A 22,953-nucleotide genomic window follows, 5' to 3' on the forward strand; every position below is an offset into this window, starting at 1 on the left:
AATTAAAAAGTATGTATGAAAATCCCCATTAGCTGGACAGTTATATTCAAAGATTGTCATCATTGCTTCAACCCAGCTCAGGTGTGTATGAGCAGGCTGCGATGGTCCAGGATAGGAAGGCTAGACTGTAGGTGTGTATTGGCCCAGTTGGCTGGGGACAAATTGGAAACTATTAGGGCAAATTGTGGGGTCTGCTGACATTATACTATTGCTCACCATAATATCTCTAGTACCTAGGACATTGCCTAGCGCACAGCCGGCACTAAAGAAATATTGACTGAAGGGAAAAATAAAGATATAAACAAACTAACAAACAGAGGAAAATATAAATGAAAAATCCACCTGCCCCAGCCCAGGAAGGGCAATATGTCCATAAGATATTCTGAGCATTAACTTAATAAGTCTCCCCAGAGACTGGGGTATAGATCAAATTTTAAATAATGGGACATGCCTCATCTGCTTACTACTGCCTTCAAAGCGGAAACATTTTCATAATGTATTAGAAAGGCCTTTTTCAGGACAACGTGGTAATTCATCTTTATTTCCTTGTATACACAGTGTATTCCATTTAAAAAGAGAGGCTAATGCATTTATATTAAAGTATATGGATTTACAGCCTGGGATAAAATATATTCATAGCTAGTATACCTTAATCCTGTTTAGGGAAAGGGAAGAATCAACTGGCATCAAATTAGGATCGATTAACTGTCACTTGGATTGACAAAGTGGCACGTGATGCACTTAGCAAATACCCAAATCGAGCTATGAGGCTCGGCAGATTTGGGTTTTGACACTTGCCTTTTTTTTTTCTTTAAAAGATAATCAGTTCAATATCTAAGAATGTACTCTTTGGTACTGAATAATTCAGACCTCAGAGACACCGCTTTTTTCTTAATGTGTGACATTGGCACTGGGTATAGACAAAAAGCTATAAAAAGCTCACACAATGTGCTTGGCCCTGGCTTGTTAAACAGAGAGCGAGCAAGCGAGGGAGAGAGAGATGCTAAATGCCCTCAAAGGTGTCTTACAGATATTCAGACCCGAAGGACACTTTTGAGCATATTCGCCTTCATAGCTCTCGCCTGGTAATGAAAATCGACTGGCTGCTGTTGCCCTGTGGATTTCCCTTTTGTATGGAGCAGGTGTTTTAAGTGGAGTCGTACAGGAATAATGATCTCTCTCAAAAGACAGACTTGTTTGTGGGCTCCAGAGAACAGCTCTCCTTGCTTTAGCGATATGGAGTGTTAGAGACAGACAGCCAGGACATAGATTTCTCCAGCCCAGAAGGAAAAGAATGCATTTTTGAGAGTGCTTCCGATTGTAAGTGACAGAAAGCAAAATTAATCGGGCTTAAGGAAAAAGAATTTTTTTTTTTTAAGAAGAAAGATGGGAACTTGCTCACTCATTTAATTGAAAATTCCAGATATGGAAAACTCTTGTGGTTTCGACATCTCTGCCCCTGCACGGGCTTCCTTCAGGCAGATCCTTAGTGGACATTATCTCAGAGGGAGAGAGAGGAGCACCCTTGTCCAGGCCGCCACGGCAGTCCTTGAAAAAAACTGATTGGCCACACTTAGGCCACATGCTCTTGGAGCAAACACTCTTTCTGGGGAATGGGATATTCTGATTGGCCAGCCCAAGTCACATTCCCTGCTGTATGTTTGTAGGGTGTGGACATGTGGTTATCAGCACCAGTAGGTTCTCCAAAGCAAATAATTGTTCTAGTATTGAAAGGAGAGTGAGGAACTCTTTTTTCTTTTTAAAATATATCCTTATTGATTTCAGAGAGGGGAAGGGAGAGGGAGAGAGAGAAACATCAGTGATGAGAGAGTCATTGATCAGCTGCCTCCCGAATGTCCCCTGCTGGGCATCAAGCCCGCATCCCAGGCCTGTGCCTTGACCAGGAATCGAACCGCGATCTCCTGAATCCTAGGTCCGTGCTCAACCGCTAGGCCACACCGACCAGGCAAGGGAGTGAGGGAATCTTAAACAGGCAAAGACATTGCCATGGGTCTTCCCTTTGCCTCCTGGGCAGACGGGACATCTTATTTTCAAGTTCTTTCTTCAGACTTTGTTTCTTGCTAAGTCTCAAAGATTTGTGATGATGAAGAACACAACTGAAAATAAGCCTTTTTTTTGTCTTGTCTTTTCTATGTAGCTAGTGTCCCTAATCCTAGCTGAGTACCGAGCCAGGGTTTAATGCCTGTTAGGAAGTACTGGAGGCAAAGGGAAGCGGGAGGTCAAGACCGTCAGAGCCGCCATGCTCGGACTGCCTGAAGCCAAGTGAGGGAACTGGAAAACCCCACCCACCTCCGTTCATGGAAGAACTGCCTCCGGAGTGGTGGCTTCAGCTCCGAGGCCAAGCTCGCCTAAGGCGGCTTCTCTGCACTCAGCCCAGGTCAGGAGCCCCGCAGAGGGAAGCTCCCGGGATGCAGGTGTCCCCTCTGCTGCTCGGGGGCCTTGTCACCTCTTTTTTTCTCTACTCTCTCATCATTTTCTCATTGAGATGCTACTTCAACATGCTGTCAGTCCCAAATCTATGTTCGCCAGTTAAAAATGTGAACTGGGGAGCTAGTTTGTCTGGGTTGTTATCCCAGCTCTATTACTAACTAGTACTGTAACAGTAGTTAAATTATTACTTATCCTGCCTGAGCCTCATGTTTCTCAGCTCCTAGGGTTTTCATGAAGATGAAGGGACTTTACCTGTAAAAGCACTTAGCGTGATTCTCAGTGAGGGGTAGTTGTTCCTGTCTAGGTCCTGCCACTCAGCGACACTGACCTCCATGTTGCTTAGTTTCTGTTCTCAAGTTAGAATCAGACTGGTCGGGTTGGACAGGTAGCAATTCAAACAGAGCACATAGACGGCTTTCAGCAGGGAAGCAGTTGTGAGTAGAATGTGGACAATGAAATATGAGTACTTCAGGTGGTCTTTTCCCGGGGGAGGAGATTTTTTGAGTATGACTCATAATTCCCAGCTTCATGAGGGAAGAAATGACACATTCAGCAGGGAGTTAAGAACGTGGGCCCTGCAGCTCCACGTGCCTGGGTTCAGATCCTGGCTCCAACACTCACACTCTGTGGGACCTTTCCGTGCTTCAGCTTTGCCATCTAAAAATTGGGAGATAATGACATCATATACTCTGTATGGGTGTGGTGATAATTAAATGAGTTAACCCATGGGAAGTGCTTAGAAAAATGCCCAGCAAATAGTAAGCACTTAATAGATGTCAGCTATTAATACGACTTTTATTCCCTGAATGTGACTCTGCGGTCCCACACGAGTCTGGCAGGAAATTATGTTTCCGTCATTACTGCGTTGCTCAAGAATCAAGGAAGCAAACCATATGTGGTGCCAAGAAAATGCAAGCACGCCTGCTAATCCCTGGTCCATAAGGATCACCTCTGATGTCTTCATTTTCCCAGCCTGTTACCTCTCAACTTCCACGTTGTAGAGAGGACCTAGGAATATTTGCTAAGGTGTGGGCCCCTGTGACAAGGGTCCTGCCTTCTAGGGGCATGCCCCAGCTGTGTCCTCTGGGCATTTGGCCTCTCTCAGGATATGTCTGGTCCTCAAAGGACCTTAGCCCTCTCTTTCCTTCTAAATCAGGGCCAAAATCTGCCTCTCTCCTTGGCTTCCTTCTATGGCACGCTTCTCTTTCCCCTCCCCCACAGGAGAGTCAGGATTAGTCTCTACAAAGCACAGGGTAGCTGTTGATTTAAGGCAGAGCTGCTTTTGATCCACTGAAAACCTTCCATCATGAAGTTCAAATGCATTTTGCTAAGTGAAATAAACAAAATCCAAAACTCCGTACTGAATGATTCTGTTTATACACCATTCTAGAAAAGGTGACACTGAAGACAGGGCCTGAGAACAGTAGGAGCCAAGAGTAAGGGCTTGACGGAGAAATTGGCTACAGAAGGGCAGCCCAGTGGAATTTTCAGGGCAATAAATTGTGCTGTTTGCTTATGGTGGTAGATACATGGCTCTATGTATTTGTCAAAACTTATGCAATTATATACCACAAAGAATGTAGTTTACTTTATGGAAACAAACATCAAGAATCTGCCAAGGGCTTGGCTAACTGCCTGAAATGGAGGGGAGACAAAACTGTGGAGGGAACAAACACAAATCTTTAAAAAATTATCAAGCCACAGGCAAAGCTGAAGAGGTAGTTAAGCCTTATCATATCATGTTAAAAAGCTGAGCTTTCTATTGTAGGAAACAGAGCTCCTCAAAGTTTGTAAGCCATACAAAAACCTGTCCCATGTGAGCTCTGGGACGTTGCATTGACTGCAGTAAATTGGAGAGGTTACGAGAGAGCTTGCTGTCAGGAGGCTATCCCACTAAGACCATGTGGCTATAGCCTTAACCATTTTACTTTCCTGTACAGTTTATATAACCAGTGCTGACCAGTTCACACCTCTCCCCTCCAGAAGCTGCTTTTTCATTCTGAAGCTTTTCCTGCTTATGTGAAATTAAATTCAAAATGTCTAAGTTTGTGTCTGGCTACTTGTCTAGAAAAGCACAGTAAAAAGACACCTCAGTATAGGATAAAAGTGCATTAAGAGTGATTGTCAGCTTTTGGTCATTTGGCATATGGCAAAAATGTTCTAGGAGATGAGCATGACCCTCTTAAAGGGTCAGTTTGCTCCTTTCTCTTTGGTCTTGGGGAGAATGGGAGAGAACCTTAGACAGGGCTGAGGAACAAAGTTCCCGTAAGGTGCCTTGAACAAATAATACATAGGGACTGGTTTTCCTCCCATAAGAAGTCACGTGATAGACAGTTGCTGGTGGCACAGTGCTGTCTGGATCATCGTGTCTGAAATGCTCTTGGCCTTTCTCTTGGTCAGTAGGTGGCTCTTACAGCTCCAGATGTTATGTTAATATTCAGGGGGGAAGAAAGAAAAGTGGAACCAGCCACACGTGTACCTTCCTAATAGGATGTAAAAGCTCACCCGGTGCCCCTCCCCAGTCGACTCCTACCTACATCTCATTAGACGACATTGTGTCATATGGTCACCCCTAGCTTCCAGGGAGTCCGGGAAACTGACTGTTTAGTAGGGCACTTTGCTCTCATGAACAATACTGGTGTTTTGTTGGCAGGGGAAAATGGAGGTTGGTTAGTAACGTGCTGGCCATCCTGGGGGTAAGGTCAGTGGATGAGGTAGAAAAGTATCGTCGAAATTACCCTTTAAGTCACCTGTAAGGTATGTTCATTTGGGGGCTTGCATTCATAATAACATTGTATTCTGAAATTAAATCATTTAAGTTTTAGTGCTTTGAGACAGTCAGCACTTTTACTAAGATTTCTACTTGCTGGTTCTCACTGTGCAAGTCATTGTCACCTTCATCGCCTGTAAATGACTTTGGAAGTTTCTCCAATTATTTTTTATAGGCAGCGCTTCTCCATGGTCTTCAATTAATGCTTCAATTTTCTTCTCCATAGAAAGGCATCACCCCCCCACCTGCTAAGCCACAGGAACAAAAACGTTCTCCTTCTTTTTCAATGACCAGGAAACCCTTAAAATCACACACGTGTTTTCTGAAGTCTCGCCCACACCCCTTGACTCGCTGAGTCCTGAGAGACTCGCGGGAGCTGAGGTCCTGCGTGAGCAGGTGGTGGACTCAGGACTCCCATCTGAGCGTCACTCCCGCACCAAGGCCGGGCAGGGCCGACGCTCTTCTTAGCATTCCTGCACCATCCGTATCCCTTCCCTCCCTCTCTGCGATTCCCGCTGCCTGTTCCACGGAGCCCCCGAGTGGAGCGTGGGCAGAGAGCAACACTGGTCTCCTTCACGGGACACGCGGCGCAGTGGTCATCTTTGAGAACCAAGGCGTCTCCCCCGTGGGCAGCCCTGCCGCGCGTGTCAAGCAGCCTTCTCGGCCTGCTGCTCACGCTCTGTTGTTCACCGACCGTCCCAACCCAGCGGCTGCCTTGTTCCATCCGTGTTATACACAGCCAATGAGTTGAACTGATTTGCTTTACTCTGTGGTTTTATTTACTATCAAAAATAATGTAGTCGTAAGAAACTGAAATGAGGTTGCTTGCTGCTTGGCCGACTCCTTTTATTTTTTCCAGTTTGGGCTTAATGATACACCGAGCATGAGTTCTGGTCTGTTGGTTTCTAGAGTAGAGTTTGTTTAATTAAACTACTTGTCTCTTCATGTCTTGCCAGGATATTTTTATATGTAAATCTTAAACCGCTCTGTGGTTCCACGTCCTGCACAAGAATTCAAATCGTGCACCTTGATGGTGTGGCTGGTTCAGTTCAATTGCAAGGAAACATATTTTATTCTTTCCATTGTGGATATTCAGGTTGTTTAATGACACCTTTTTGTCTTTCTAGCTTTATCTTCTATCAGTATAATCAACATCCTTGATTCCATTATAATACATAGTATCTATTGCTTATTGAGCACTTTGATGTATCATGCACACATGCCAATGCACACAGAGCAATGCACACACACAAACACATACTATATATAAAATATAAATTCTCCAATCCTCACAATGGCTTTATGAGAGAAGTGTTACTATCCCCATTCCACAGAGCTGGAAACTGAGTCAGAAGACCCTAAGTAACTTGCCCAATATCATATTCCTCTTCACAAGCTTCCTGTACGACCCTGAACTTGTTACCCTCTCCTTTCAATGTGCGTGTCTATTAAAATCCCAGCCTAAGGAACCCAGATACCCACGTTATGCATTATGCATGCCTACATCCAAGCAGCTGAGCACATGGGCCTCTACCCAGCCTGTGCCGTAGAGCAGACTGGTATCCCACCCAACTTTGGTTACTAACCATAGCTGAGTCTTCCATATCTATTATTCAGTATCTAATACTCAGCTGTCTTACTAGATTTCTCTTGGAAAAAAGGGATACCTCTGGTCATAGCCATTTCTCCACTTCCCACTTCCTGCCCTGCCTGCAAGAGCCTGCCTGCAGCTCTTCACTGACGGGCTGCTGTGATATAAGTGACTCCCATGTTGCTAAGTCCCATGGACATTTGAAAGCTGATTCTTATGTCTCAGCACCAATGTGGTGAAATACTTTTTACTTCTGGTTTCCCATGTTATTCCATTTCCAGTCTTTTTTCTGCCTCTTTAGCTACTTCTTTTCAGTTTCCTTTGATGGAGCATCTTCCCATACCCAAATTTTAAATATTGCAACCCCTTAAAATTCTGACTTTGGCTCTTTTTACACCACTGTGACCGTTTATCAGATCATATCATCAGTTCTCTTGGTTTCCGTGATTATTTGTATTCCACTGACTCTTAAATCTATATACCAGTGGTTTAAAACTCTACCTTGATCAGTGTACCTGTGTATCCGCTTGCCTACATAAACATCCCAATCTGGAAACTTAATAGAGTACCTTAAATTGAACATAGCCAAAGTTGAACTTGTGCCCTCCCCACACACACCAAAACCTGGATATCTCATACTGCCTCACATATTATGTTATGTTATGTTATGTTATGTTATGTTATGTTATGTTATGTTATGTTATGTTATGTTATATTATTATAATATTTATTATATATCACTTAGTTCTTTCAGCTCTACCTTCTCAGTAGCTCTCACATTCAGCCTTCCCTATTTTTTTTTGGTATAAGTTTTTAGCCTAGGATATCATTTCTCACCTAGCCAGTCGAAAAAATGAGATTTTCATGTTCTTGCTCTTGACCTCCTGTAATGCATTCCATAGAGTGTAGTCAGGTCCTGTACCTATTGGAGTTAAACTGGGTTGGAAATAACAGACAACCCAACAAACACTAGCTCAAGCAAGTTAGGGTTTATTTTTATTATGTAATAATAATATTAAATATAAGTTTTCCAGAACGGGTACAGCACATTAGCAATATCATAAAGGGACCAGATTCCTTCTGTCTAGCAATATCAATCAGAAAGCTCTGTCAAATTGAACACGGCCTACGTGTTTCTGCATGACCTTGCCCCTGACTGCCTCACCAACCTCTCTCATGCCAGTCTTGACCCTTCCATCCCAGCTACACTGATCTCCTTACTGTTCCTCAGAGGCAGCTGCTGCCTCTTGTCTCAGGGCTTCCACACGTGTCTTCCTTCCAGATGTGTTCTCTCTGCTTGTCTCCATCTAAACCCTTGGCCTGACTGACACCTCCTTCAGATATCAACTTAATATAATTTCCCCAGAGAAACTTTCTCAAATCCTCGCATGCTAGGGCCAGCCCCCCTTCACGCTCCATCAGCCCCCTGTGTAAACCTCATAGCATTTACAACCGTGTTTCTCAACCTTTTCTCTAAGATGGCTCTTCTAAGGAATTATTTCACACTTTTTTTAAATCACTCCCCTCCAATGAAATGTTAGTATCACAGAGATACTGTATATCTATTTATGTACTATCTGTTTATCTGTGCTTTATACAATAGAGCAAGATCTCTTTTGCTGTCCTACCCAAGAACCAAGTTTATACCCTTAGCTACATCACCCCACTGAGAATGCGTGATTTACAATAATTGCTATTAAAAATCAATTTAAATGTGCTCTCTAAATCTGTCCACCTAGCTACAATAAAACTCCATAAGGGCACAGCTCAGCTCTCCACACTGAACATTTCCTTAACAGTGTGCTGTGCACATAGGAGGTAATTGTTAAATATTTTATAGACAAAGAATGTTCAATACTTGAAATAGCTATAGACTTTGTATATTTAAATTTTTATTCTTAATTTGTGATCCTAAAATGAAGAAAGTCTAAATCCATTTCCCCCACAAACCCATTCGTGGAGTAGGACCTCCCTAAATATTTGTTAAATGAATTAATTATCTGTACTTTTAGGTTAGGAGAATCGGTCCTAATTCCTAAAAAGAAAATATTTGGTACGTATCCTGGAAACGACGTGTAATGACTACAGTTGTTTTGCATTCACAATTTATTAACCACCACCAGCAGCCAAGGAGACAGAATGGGATTAAATTACTTCCAGCGACTTTTTCCACTCGGGGTTCCTGTCTTGCATCTGTCTATTGCTCAAGTCCGGAGTGGTTTCAGAGACTGACAGCCACATTCAAAGTCCTTAATCCTGAAATTTGTGGGAACTCTGCAACATCACTGATTACTCATTTCATTTTAAATCCTTGACTAAACATAACCCAACTCACTCCCTTAAAAAGAATTTTTCACTGCATATTACTGTTAGGGGAAAGTCAAAAGTTCCTGTTAGGAGCTAAATATAAAACCACTGCCTCTGAGGAATTTCCTGTGATCAGTTCGCCCACAATTCACTCCTTTATACCTACCGTGGATAGCGTGCTGTAGAGGAGACTGGCTTTCAGGAAAATGGATCTTAGACCTTAAATACTATTTAAATATCAAAATGTAACCATATTCTCTAGCCTGGGCTCACAGAGGCAAAACCAGTATCTCATGTATTTTAGAAAGATTTCTTTTTTTAAACATATCTTAATCAATTTCAGAGAGAGGAAGGGAGAGGGAGAGAGAAAAAAACATCAACGATGAGAGAGCCATTGATCGGCTGCCTCCTGCACACCCCTGACTGGGGATCGAGCCTGCAACCCGGGCATGTGCCCTGACCGGGAATCGAACTCGATCTCCTGGATCCTAGGTCGACGCTCAACCGCTCAGCCACGCCCGGCCAGGCTACAAAGATTTTTAAACAATGGGAGATATATGAACTTGTGTTTAGCTAAAACTTTGGAGTAACCAGAAATTTATCTTGCACAGAAAACGAAGTTTATTATTCAAGGAATTATTACATTTTTCATAGTTCTTAAAAATATGTATATATTTGTATACTAAAGGAGGCTTCATTTAAACTTTGTCATGTTACCTACACCTTCAGAAGAAACATATATTTGGATTCAGAGCAGTTTCTTTTATTAAGTAGAGGCAATTTCCACTGCAACTAAAATACCAAATATCAAAAAAGCAGGATTTTGTTGGAGAAGTCTAAGGTTGCCGGGGCACAGCTGGCTTTGAGCATTAATCATTTGGCTTTGACATCAGTTTCAGCTCTTCCCAGGGGCCCTGTGGTCATCCTTCAGTCTCCCTCTTATCCAGCACATCACTGGATCCCTCTTAAGTATTTTCTAACCCACCTGCTCTTCTCCATCCTCACTGCCAGTGCTCCAGTGCAACCTGCCACCATCCCTCCCCCTGCCACGCCTTGTTCACCTTCGCTCTCCTCTGTTACCTTTTCCTGCGTGCAGAGTCTCAGCTCAGGCTGCTGTAACAATGCCACACACTGGGTGCTTTAAACACCACAAATTTATTTCTCACGGACTGGAGGCTGGAGGCAGGGTGCCTGCATGGCTGGGTTCTGTTAATGGTTAGAGTTTCAACCTATGAATTTTAGGGGGACACACATGCAGACCGTAACATGCAACACCGGTGATCTTTGAAAAATGCCAGTTTGCTTAAGTCAGATCCCTGCTTAAAATCTCTGCCATGGCCCACAAGGCTCTGCATTTCTTTCTTTCTTTTTTTTTAATAAATACGTCTTTATTGATTTCAGAAGAAGGGAGAGGGAGTGAGAGATAGAAACATCCATGATGAGAGAGTCATTGATCGGCTGCCTCCTGCACACCCCCACCTGGGATCGAGCCCGCAACCCGGGCATGTGCCCTGACCGGGAATCGAACCGCGATCTCCTAGATCCTAGGTCGATGCTCAACTGCTGAGCCACACCTGGCTGGGCCAGGCTCTGCATTTCTTGGGCCAATTCACCTCTCTGGTCCTACCCATGCCGGTCGCCCTTGCAAAACATGGTCTGACCACACTGATCTTCGTTAACTTCAACTTCCCACCCCTGTCACTTGTGCACTGTGTTCTACTGCCACTTCCCCTCTCTTAACTAGTTGGTTCCTAATTACTTAAATAATAGTAAAACTTCACTTTTTCAGGGGAACTTGCCTACCAGACCTGGTTATGACCCCAAGTTTTATACTTTCAAAGACATCTTTGATTTTTCTTTCAAGTTTTAATCTCCATTTGTTACTAATGTATATATTTATTTGTGAGATTACTGCTCATTATTTAAGCTAGTTATATATGCTACTGGAGTACAATGCACTGTACTAGATTAGAAGCTCCATATCCCTGTGGCTGACCTCTAGAGCCCCCTGCTGGACACATATTTCTTAAATAAACTGAACATTGGGTTTATCAATCCTACCATGCCTCTCTCCTGGTCTTTTGGGTTCATCCAACCAGGTCATTTGGAATATTGTAAAAGAGCAGGGCTGGAGGCCTTACAGAGTATCTAGTCCCCACCCCCACTTTGTATAATAAGTGGAGAAATGAGACTAGAGGAGAAATTTCCAAAAGTCACATAGTGAGTTTACGCAAAATCAGCACTAAAAATCAGGTTTTTGGTTCCTTAGTTCTCTGATATTTCAGGAAATCAAATCATTCCTTCTCCCATTTTCTTATCACCATTTTTTAGATTGACATATTTTCTCCATTTTTAATTTAATATTGGTATAGAAATATATTCTTATCTTATCAAGTAAAATATGGTTGTTATTAAGGCTTGTCATTCAGGTTATATCTGCCCAAGCAACATGAATTAGAAAAGTTAATACATTTTGACTTCAAACGTTGGTCATCAGCTTTTTTAACTCTGCATTTTAAACCTGTTGGATATTTTGGCCCTACTATTTAAACCCAAAGATGATTTTTAGTCTGTGTTGGTTAATACAAAAGCATTAATCATAATTATGCCAATATTAATGAAAACACATCAAGAAAGAATTTACCAAAGCAAGCTTCATTAAGCTAGTTTAATTCCTTAATCAATTTTCTAAACAGTACACTTGAAACCATTTCTGAACTTTTTAGAAGTTTTTCTTAAAATTATTGTCGGTAAAATCAGTTTTTCTGCATGTACAGCAAAGGTTTGATTCATCATGAATTTTTCTGTCTCCAGTTTTACTGATTGTAACCTATCATTACAATTTTTTCTTTTGTGTCCAATTTCTCTCAAGTCCGATTTTCCTGTACCAAATTCTGCAGATGTAAATTTTTCTTTCAGTATTTAGTTCATGGCTATTTTTAACATATACAAGGTCATGCACTTTAGCATTTACTATTTTTTATAAAATTGAATTTCCTTGGGTCAATTTTTGGAGTTTTAAAGAGTTATGAACAAGTTTTGTAGTTGTTTTTATAGTTAGTTTCATCTACAATGGATTTTGCTTTCTACCATTTCATCTCTTAGGAGGTTTATTTTCTGGTGATTTTTTCCACCAATTAAATGCAGTTCAAAGTGGAAAAAAATCTGTTTGCATTTACTTGTTTCTTCCTTAAACACTGGGGACATTTTTAGCAATTGCCTTTGATATCCCGGGGTTGCTCTGTTTTCCTGGTAAGGAATGGAGATGGCTAAAGACAATCATCTGTTTTGATTAGGTGGTTACATTATAACATTTTAGATTTGGGGAGGCCCGGCTGGGCGTGGCTCAGTGGTTGAGTGTCCACCTAGGATCCAGGAGATCAGGGTTCGATTCCCGGTCAGGGCACATGCCCGGGTTGCGGGCTCGATCCCCAGTCGGGGGCGTGCGGGAGGCAGCCGATCAATGACTCTCTCATCATTGATGTTTCCATCTCTCTCTCTCCCTCTCCTTTCCTCTCTCTGAAATCAATAAAGATATTTTTTTTAAAAAAATCTTAGATTTGGGGAGAAACCAGTTTAGCTCTGATACTTCTCATGCCAACCCTCATTTTTAATAGGAAATGAGGAAAATCAAGGGCCAGAGACGTTATCTGACTTGCCTAGCAACGTAGAAAGAACTAGATTTAAAGTCTCTGGACATCCAGGACACTTGGAGGGGAAAGCATGACCAAACTGAGCTTCAAACTTGAGTGCACTTTCCCGAGAGGAGAGGCTGGCTTTTTGTTACTATGGCAACAAAATGCATTTGAGTTTTGTGGGGTTTTTTTAAGAGTTTACCCCCTACCTGTGCTACTAGGGGAAACAGAGCCATGGAGCTGATCCTTTTGGTGATTCAAAACACTTTAGATAGATCCTGTCACAGGCTTTATAGGTTCCTGATTGATTGCGTGGAATTAAGTTATTGGGCAGAGAACTAGCTAATGGAAACACATTGATGAAATCATTTTTGAGGGACATTAAATGGAACTTAAAATAAAGCTGAAATGGCTTTATGGATTTTTCACTCAAACTGTTTATGAACATTTATTGCTAGTAAATTATATTGTGTCAAAAGAAGGAACCAGTAGGTATGGCTTTAATAGAAAACTTTTTGAAATAATAAAATTGAGAATAATTTATTATCCAAGAATGGACAGAGGGTGGGATGGGGGAGTTGATGCTGATGGATGCTTGTTCAATCTTCAGCTTCTTGGAAAGTGAAAAAAAAATGGTGTGAAAACCAGAAAAATAACACTTGAAAGAAATTGTCTTTTTTATAAGTATTAATAGCTCATCTTATTGTAACTGGGATCTGCTTTTAGAAGAGGCGTGATGGGGGATGTAGCAAATATTACTTGAGGGTATAAACATTGATATTTGCCCATATCTCACAGAAAGTTGAGCAAGTAGAGAGTGACTTAATCTGCTGAAAAAGACAGTGTGGTTTGTGGTCAAGGGCATCCATTCCAGAGCTGAAATATTAGAGTTCAAGTCCTGGCTCTCCCTCTTTGCTGTGTGACCACACAAAAATTTCCTAACTGCTCTGAGCCTCAGATTTCATAATCAGAATAACAGATATTAGTAGGCCCTATCTCATAGGGTTATTCTAATGATCAAATAAAAACAGTTTCAATAGCTTCTACTTCATTATAGGTGCTTTAAAAATATTATTTTTTAAAGAATCATAGAGGACCTGGAAAGAGAAGGAAGCATTAGGGTCATAAACATTTTTGGTGCTAGTAGTAGTATTTTATTCACTATCATCATCTGACTGCTATGTGCCAGAGATCTCATTCAAGACCCCTAGAGATGAGGGCACTATCAACATCCCTCGTTTTAGAGCAGAAAACTGAGCATTGGCGAGATTGAGTTTCATGTTGAAGATCACTGGGCTAATGAGAGATTTTGATACCTTTTCCTGGGAAGTCATATCCAAGAGTCTGTACTCCAGTATGTACGGGACATGTGGTCCCCTATGGCCAAAGTCCAGCAAAAACAAAATCAAAGGGCATCTGGTTGGAGGATGGGCACTAAGCGAGCATGAGCACCCCACCCTTCATTTTCATTTCATATCCAGAGCCTGTCGATCACCCACCTTCTCTACCTATCAGAACCCGGTCTCTCTGAGTTTTTCTGGTTTGCCATTTAGCAAGCGCCACAGTGGCCTGGGATTGAGAAAACAAGACACTAAGATTCAGTGGCTAAAAGTGGGCTCTTTAGTAAGATGTGAATCTCAGCTGTGGCGCTCACTGGCCATGTGACCATGTCCCCACATGTTTTTAGGCCCAGTCCTCTTGTTATGAACAGGTTCCTGGGTCTAAGAAAGAGATCACACACCTCTTGGTGCCATCCTACTGTAGAGATCCATGTAGTTAGCCACAAAGCATCCCTTTATTAGCGTGTTAAAGGTGCAGCTAAAACATGTTAGCTTGTAATTGTGGACATTTATTTAAAATGTAATGCATGAGGAATTTTATAACAATAATTTACTACTCCCATAGAAATGGCAGTAACACTTGGAAATGAGCCCAGTAGAAGCCTTGGGACCCTGAAGTCAAATCTGACTATATTCTATATTGACCTTGTTCCTGGCCACACAGAGCTTACAGCCTATTTGAAGAAATTAAATAAATGTCTGCAAAGTAAATAAAAATCCCAGGTAGTGTGTGCTCAGTGCCAAATGAATTGTGTAGTCATTTTACAGATATTTGCTGAGTGCCTTCCCTGTGCTAGACAATGGGGGTGTGACAGAGAACAAGACACACTCCTAGCCAGGAGCACAGCTGATGGGATCTCAGAAAGCGGAGGACCCAAGCTCAGGTGTGCAGAGGAGACCATATTCTTTCCAGAGACATGGAGTGAGCACCCATAATGTGCTGGATTGCTTTATTGTAACTGCCCCCCACCCTTGGAATTGCTTTAGAAGGGTGGCCGAGCTAAGGGCTGCCAGCTGCTGTAGAGTGGTTCCTTGTGGAGCTTGGTACAAGCAGCTGTGAGAAGCAAGGTCACAGATGAGGTTTTGTCATTAGATCTGACGAATGAAGAAACCGGCATAGCACAGGTCTGGATGTGATAAAGAAAATGCCCCAGGCTTTTGAGGTTTCATTTTACATAAGAAAATGTCATCCCTCATTTTTGGATAATTGGTCAGAATAAATGTAATATATGGTCTACGACGTGCTTATATTTGGCAGAGTCAAAAGTTGCAAAATAAGTATCCTTTGGCTTCAGAGGCCTTATGAATCCATAGGAGTGGGCGTGAGGAATGGGCGAAACGTTACGCTTGACAGCAATCTAGTAACCATTCAAATGACAAAGGTTGTCCATGGACAGTGCTAATTCCATATGGGAAAGTTAGGCAATCACGGCTGCTTTGAAAGGGGTGATGCTCTTATAGTGACGTGTTCGTAGAATTCTTGGTGGAGGAAGGGCAGGTTTGAGTTGGGACTAAAGAGCGTAGACAGTGTAAATAAACAGAGATAACCACCCTTGCCTTAGTGAGATATATAATGTTCCTTTTAATTAAACTTTTTAAAAATAGGGTTACAATGGCTAAGAACGAAGTATTGCTAAGAATGTCAAGGGACAGTCCCTGCTCACTGCTGTAGTAACAGGTGCAGTTGTTCAATAACAGGTTGGAATTGGTACTGAGAGGTGGCTAAGGGCATGCTCTTGGGTTTCAGGCAGACTAGAGCCATCCCCATCCCAGTGTGTCACTCACTGTCCTGTGACTTCTGCAGGCCTGTTCCTTCACTAGGCAGCCTCCCCAGTGCCTTCGGCCTCGGTGTGGTTCAAAGATCACGGAAACGTGGGCGATGGGGAGTCTATACTCTGCAAACCTCAGTTAATGCACGTGTAACAGAAGCTACATTATAATCTACAATCCAGCCCATTCTTACTCAGTAATCGTATCTGTTGGGGTTCTCCAGGGAAACAGGACCAATAAGATCTCTATATAGGAAGAGATTTTGTATAGGAAATTGGCTCACACAATTGTGGAGTCTGAGAAGTCCCACCGTCTGCTGCCTGTAAGGTGGAGACCTAGAAAGGTGGGTGGCAGAGTGAAGTCTGAGTCCAAATGCCTGAGAGCCAGGGGAGCCGGTGATGGGGATTCCAGCCCAGGTCTGACACCGGAGAACCGGGGACAGCGAGAACAGAAGATCGATGTTGCAGCTTGAGCAGTCAGGCAGCAAGAGCTGAATTCTTCCTTCCTCCACTTTTTTATTCTACTCAATCCCGCATCAAGTTGGATGGTGCCGCTCACATTGTGTGTGTGTGTGGGGGGGGGGGGGCAACTGCCTGACTGGGTCCAGCATTTCAAATGCTGATCACATCTGGAGACCAGAAATAATGCTCAGCCAAATACGTGGGCACCCTGTGGTCCAGTCAAGTAGACACATAAGAGTAACCATCACAGTTATAAGGAATACAAAAGTTTAAATCACAAGAGCAAAATAAACAATATGTGCATAATAAAACAATGACCATTCTTAGAAAATTTATGTCAAAAAGTTGTATTTTAATGTGATTATGGGTACATTCTGATATATTTGAAATGATGTGGTTTGTGGGTCTTGGAAAATAAAAGTGTCTACAGGCAGAGAAAGAGCTCAGATGTCCTCACACTAAATGTCTCTGTGCCTCTGCAACTGTCAATTTTATGGGGTTATTGCAGGGAATAAATGAGCTACTATATATGAAATATTTATTATACCGCCTGGCATGTAGTAGTCACGCAGAATGTTCGCTTAGAATAATAGTTATTGCTCATCAGGATATTCTTTTAATGACTCCATATAATGTTAAGTCAAGGTTTTATTTTCTGATTTTACTTGCAATAGTCCTTTACTCATATCAGAAAGATTAAATATTTCTACAGTTGCTACGAAAGTAAAGAAACCAATTCACCCTCCTAGACTCATCAGTATGCCAGGATAAATGTGGGTTTGCAGTCAGTATGCCAGGATAAATGTGGGTTTGCGGTAACAGTGGTTAAGGGAGGATCTTTAGATATCGTAACAATTGCAAGAGAATTCTAGAAATTCACATGTAAATGCAAGATACTATTCTGCCCCTTCTTACAGCATCGAAGAACTATACCAAATGTATAAAAATAAACACCTTTACCTCAAAGTACAGGATATTGCCTAGCTAAGTTTAATTGAAACACTAATATCCAGTCCGTGATAAACTGAGGCTGAAGCGATCTGAAAACACTGTGGGAGCATACAAATCAGATGATCGCAATCTTTATGGCTAGAAAGGTTCAGTTGGCGTTGGCAAGTTGTGAAGATAAAAGCTTAGAGCAAAGTCAACAGCTAAATGTCTAGACTGGGTTGGGGATCAATGTTAATACTCAAAGTGTAAAAGCGCTGAACTTCAAATGATCTCTCGTAGTGTTGTGTTTGACTTTTCAAGATAATGGCGTAGAACTTATTTACTGAAAAACTTCTGCTGAATTGTCATTAGGCACCTCTCTTATGGTCTTACGGTGTCTTCTGCCATCTAGCATTTCTGCCACTGCTTGGAGGCTGCGTGTTATGTGATCTGTGCCCTGACTGCAATCCCAGGGCTTCAGCTGCTGTTTTTCCAAACATTTCCACTTGGGTGACTATGAATAGTTTATGAGAGACCAGAGTCAGACTGTGCCATTTCTAGGCATCTTTTTTTTTTTTAAAGCCAACATGGAATTTGCCTCATGGCCTCACTCTGATCTCAGCAGGAACACTTTCAAAAGAAGTTCCTTGGTTTTTTCAAAGGCCGTTTGCATGAGTTGATCCAATGCTCTCCTATTATGGAGCCCTAAAGCCAGTGGCAAAAAATCTGTGTGTATCGAGTTGTGTAAAGGATTCACTGCATTTAGCTGATTGTGCCCCCAGGTGACACATCCAACAGTCTCCAACCTCTGTTTGCTTTTCTCTTTTGTTTGCAGGAGCAGAGGGCACAGTGTTCCCTAAATCTATAGAGACACCTAATGTCAGGGCAGACCCCTTCAAGGAACTAAGGTAAACTTCTGACTTTGCCTTAATCGATTAGTGTCTGTTTGCTTTCTCTGTGCAACGGGCGAATGACCCATTTCGAATCCTTATAATGTAACGGTGTCACAACATGAATATGTAAACTGGAAGCAGTTAGAAAGGACGTGAAGATAAGAGAAAATTTTCTCTGAGGACCTACAATTGAGGGTTTGGAGGAAGAGGTTGACCACCTTGTCATTGTGAGCTTTGGGATTTATGTTGTTACATGTCTGTTTCTTACTGTGCTTTGTGGTACCAAAAACCTATTGGGTGAGAGAACCAGTCAGTAATTGGTGCTGATCAGTCCAAAGAAAACTGGTGTCTAAAAGAAGTTGAACTCTAAATGCAATAGAGATTTTTTCCCTGTGTAACAAGCTTCCCATTACCTGGAATAATATGGTGTAAGAGCACCTCTGTGGGTGTTCCACGTACTGGTTGGTGTTAATCTTCAGGTATCTATACATGGACTGCCTTTAACAGAAAAGGACTCTGAGGTGCTGTGTGCTTTCCACCAACTATGGAAAACAAAAAGCAATAGACAGGCAGACAGATAGGTGGATAGACGAACAGAGATAGAGATACGGCCTACAAATTACTCCTGCCCCAAAGGACCATCCCCAGCCCCCCCCCCCCAAAAGAACTTACAAAACATGGTATGATTATACAAATATAACTTTAATTTTTACTGTATACTTGTGGCCATGGAGGGTTCGGTGTATGCTGGCCGTCTCCATTTCTCATAGTTCTTTTAACTGAAACCAGTCATAAAGCATCGTAACTAGCATGGAGTAACTGTTTCCTAAAGGCATCAGCCATGAGCAAATGCATTTGTATTGCACCGTCATATCTGCTCTTTCGCAATGTTTTCTGAAAGCAGCAACGGCCAGGTGGGAGCTTGTATTTCCTTAAACAGAAACCCATTGCCAGTAAGTGGAGAACACATAACCTGTTCAAGACCCGGGGATGCTTGCTAACCTGAACTGAGTCGGGAGGCTAGACTGTGGTCACTTAGCCCTTTCGTCCTGAAATTTTTTCTTACTGGCCTTTGGCGGGACAACCTCTGACCAATCGAAAAGATAATGAAACCTGGTTGATGGATTTGTCCAAATCAGTGCATCTGTGAATGTTGCACATTTGTCATCTAAGGCTGCCGTGTTATACTCTGTGCTATTGATTGGAATTGACCTTAGCTATTGAGTAAACAGGTAATGAACTTGGAGACTGAGCCTTCTGGCCTCTGGCTCTGCAGTTGGATCAGTTTTACTGACCCAGCACATTCATGCTAGTGTGTCTTCTGGGCTTAGGAAAGTGGAGCCATTGAAGGGAGGTGCCTGGACTTGGACCAGCAGGTAGTGCTGAGTGAACTGTCCAGGTGAAGCAGAAGCTGTCACTCCTTAGAGGCAGCAGGATGGAAGGGAAAGAGCACTGAGCTGTGACTCAGGGACCTACTGCAAACTCACCATGTGACCTTGAGCTAATCCTAGAGTCCTACTCTCTGTAAAAAGCCAGGTCACTTCTACCTCCAAATAGCTAATCCCTTTATAGTATTTTACCTTTTTTAAAAATAATAATAATTTAGATTTGAAGAAGAGTTGCAAAATTCATACAGATTATTCCCCTGCACCTTTCAACTGCTATCCTCTAATGTTAACATCTTACACATCTATGACATATTGATCAAAACTAAGAAATTAACATTGTAGTCCTATAAGATCTTATTTTATATAAGATTTGTTTAAAAGGATGCAATTACCTCAATGTCTTATGGATTAAAAAATATAAAAAAGAAGATTGCCTTGGCTGGGTAGTGAAATCGGTTGGAGCATTGTCCCATACACCAAAATGTTATGGTTCATTTCCTGGTCAGGACACATACCTAGGTTGTGGGTTCGATCCTCAGTAGGGGCACATACAGGAGGCAACAGATCAATGTTTCTCTCTCACATTGATGTTTCTCTCCCTCTCTCTTCCTCTCTCTAAAAATTAATAAAAACATATCCTTGGGTGAGAATTAAAAAAAAAAAAAAGATTAACAGAAAAATCGTTTGTTGAGATGTGAATTAATGGATCTTTAAAGTCCCCAATGCAGTTAAATTGCAATGTTTTTAATGAGGTTTTTTAAAATTTATCTTTATTGTTGAAAGCATTACAGATGTGCCCTTTATTCCCCCATTGATCCCCTCTATCCCGCATTCACCCCACTCCCAGGCCTTCCCCATACCAATGTCTGTGTCCATGGGTTATGCTTATAGACATATAAGTTCTTTGATTAATTTCTCTCCACCTATATGCCCACCCCACCTTCCCTCTGAGATCCCTCAGTCTGTTACATGCTTCTATGTCTCTGGATCTATTTTCTTCATCATTTTATTTTGTTTATTACATTCCACATATGAGTGAGATCATGTAGTACTTGTCTTTCACTGACTGGCTTATTTCAATAAGCATAATACTCTCCAGTTCCCTCCATGCTGTCCCAAAGGATAAGTGATCCTTTTTTACAGCTGCATAGTATTCCATGGTGTTAATGTACCATAACTCTTTTATCCACTCATATACTAATGTGCACTTGAGAAGAATGTATATTCTGCAGCTTTGGGGTAGAATGTTCTGTAAATGTCAATGAAATCCATCTGATCTAGTGTGTCATTTAGGGTCACTGTTTCCTTGTTGAGTTTTTGTCTTGAAGACCTATCCAGTGAAATCAGTGGGGTGTTAAAAGTCCCCTAGTATGACTGTCATGCTATTGATCTCTCCCTTAAAGTCCTCTAGAAGTTTTTTTATGAACTTAGGCGTTCCTTTATTGGGTGCATATATGTTTATCAGGGTTATATCCTCTTGTTAGATCTATCCCTTTAGTATTACGTAGTGACCTTTCTTGTCTCTCGTTATGGTTTTCATTTTGAAGTCTATTTTATCCAATAGGAGTATTGCTACCCAGCCTTTTTTTTTTTTTCCATTTCTATTTGCATGGAAAATTTTTTTCATTCCTTCACTCTCATCCTGTGAGTCTTTTGTTCTGAGGTGGGTCTCTTGTAGACAGCATATATTTGGGTCATGTTTCTCATCCATTCAGCCACCCTATATCTTTTTATTGGAGTATTTACTCCATTTACATTTAAGGTTATTATTGATAGATACTTATCTATTGCCATTTTAATTCTTTATGCCTATGTTTCTCTTTCTCTCTATTTCTACTTGTAATTACAGCAGTTCCTTTAACATTTCTTGTAATGCTGGTTTTGTATTGATAAACCCCTTTAGCCTTTTTTTTTTTTTTGGTCTGGGAAGCTCTTTATTTCACCATCTATCTTGAATTATAGCCACGCTGGATCGAGTAGTCTTGGTTTCAGATCCTTGTTTTGCATTACCTTGAATACTTCATGCCATTCCCTTCTGGCTTGTAGAGTTTCTAATGAGAAATCAGCTGACAGCCTTATGGGGGCTCCTTTGTAGGTAACAGGTTGCTTTTCTCTAGCTGCCTTTAATATTCTCTCTTTGTCTTGAATTATTGGCATTTTAATTATGATGTATCTGGGTGTGGGCCTCTTTAATTCTTCTTGTTTGGGACTCTCTGTGCTTCCTGAAATTGTGTGACTTTCCTTCACTAGGTTAAGGAAGTTTTCTGACATTATTTCTTCAAACAGGTTCTTTAACCCTTGCTTGCTTTTGACCTCTTCTCGTACTCCTATAATACGAATATTGTTACATTTCATGCTGTCCCACAGCTCTCTTAAACTGTACTCCTGTTTTTTAATTCTTTTTTTCCTTTTGGATCTCTGTTTGAGTGATTTTTTTCTACCTTGTCTTGTAATTCGCTGATCCAACCCTCAGCTTCCTCTAATCTGCTGTTTATTTCTTCCAGTGTACTCTTTATTTCTGCTATGCCATTCTTTATTTCCTTCATAGTTTCCTATCTTTTGTCATGCTGTTGAGCATCCTTATAATCAGTATTCTGAACTCTATATCTGAGAGATTGCTTATCGCCATTTCATTTAGCTCTTTTTCTAGAAACTTCTCTTGTTCTTTCATTTGGGGCTTGTTTTTTTGTCTCCCCATTTTGGCTGCTTGTTTGGGTTTGTTTCTATGTATTAGGTAGATCTGCTAGCACTCTCAGTCTTTTTGGAGGGTCTCTAGTGCAAGCCAGTGTCTGACACAGTTTGTGACTGGCCTTGAGTACCCTGTTTGGAGCTATCAACAACCCTTGACTTGAGGTCTCCTCTGCTGGGGCTGGGTGCATTTGAACGGGACCAAGATGCACACCAAAGTCTGCTTCTCCAAGACCGGGGTCCAGAAGCAGATCAGGCAAAGACTCAAAGCATCCTGAGGTCTGCCTCTGCCTGCAGGCTGATTACTCTAATTCTCTTACTGAGCCTCAGGTTGTAGAAGCTCCACAGGGTGGGGAGGTTGGTTGGTATCAGTCTCTTAAGCCTCAGGCTGTAGAAACTTCTCTGGGTGGGTGAGATTTTTTTCCAGCAGGGTGGAGCAATTGCTTCCCCCTCAGGCAAAAGCAGCAAATTGTCTGCCTGAGAAAGATGTCCCCCACAGTAGGGGGAACGACTCAGCACAGGAGTCCAGAGGGGTGCCCTATGACCTCTATTTCCAGAGCCCACTACCCTAGATTCTCCTCACACAGCTCCAGTCCACTCTGCGCTCCCTCTGCTGGAGCCCAAGGTGAGTGGCTGCACACGAAACTGTGCATTGGCTCTTTAAGAGGGTGTCTGCATTTCCAACAATCTCTCCCTAGCAGACAGAAACCCGGCTGCTTTTCACAGCCA

At 41.9% G+C, this 22,953-nt stretch overlaps 1 protein-coding gene across 2 annotated transcripts in view; it reads left to right on the plus strand.

The window, feature by feature from the left end:
* SGCD (sarcoglycan delta) overlaps window positions 1-22,953 on the plus strand; it is a 466,324-nt gene that overhangs the window by 374,886 nt on the left and 68,485 nt on the right. For both annotated transcript variants that reach the window (XM_016213628.2, XM_087816943.1), the window contains exon 6: window positions 18,091-18,163. In XM_016213628.2, the coding sequence (XP_016069114.1) occupies window positions 18,091-18,163 (73 nt within the window). The remainder of the gene's footprint in view (window positions 1-18,090; window positions 18,164-22,953) is intronic.

This window comes from Miniopterus natalensis, chromosome 4, assembly GCF_054644295.1.
Source record: "Miniopterus natalensis isolate mMinNat1 chromosome 4, mMinNat1.hap1, whole genome shotgun sequence".
Lineage (NCBI taxonomy): Eukaryota > Metazoa > Chordata > Mammalia > Chiroptera > Miniopteridae > Miniopterus > Miniopterus natalensis.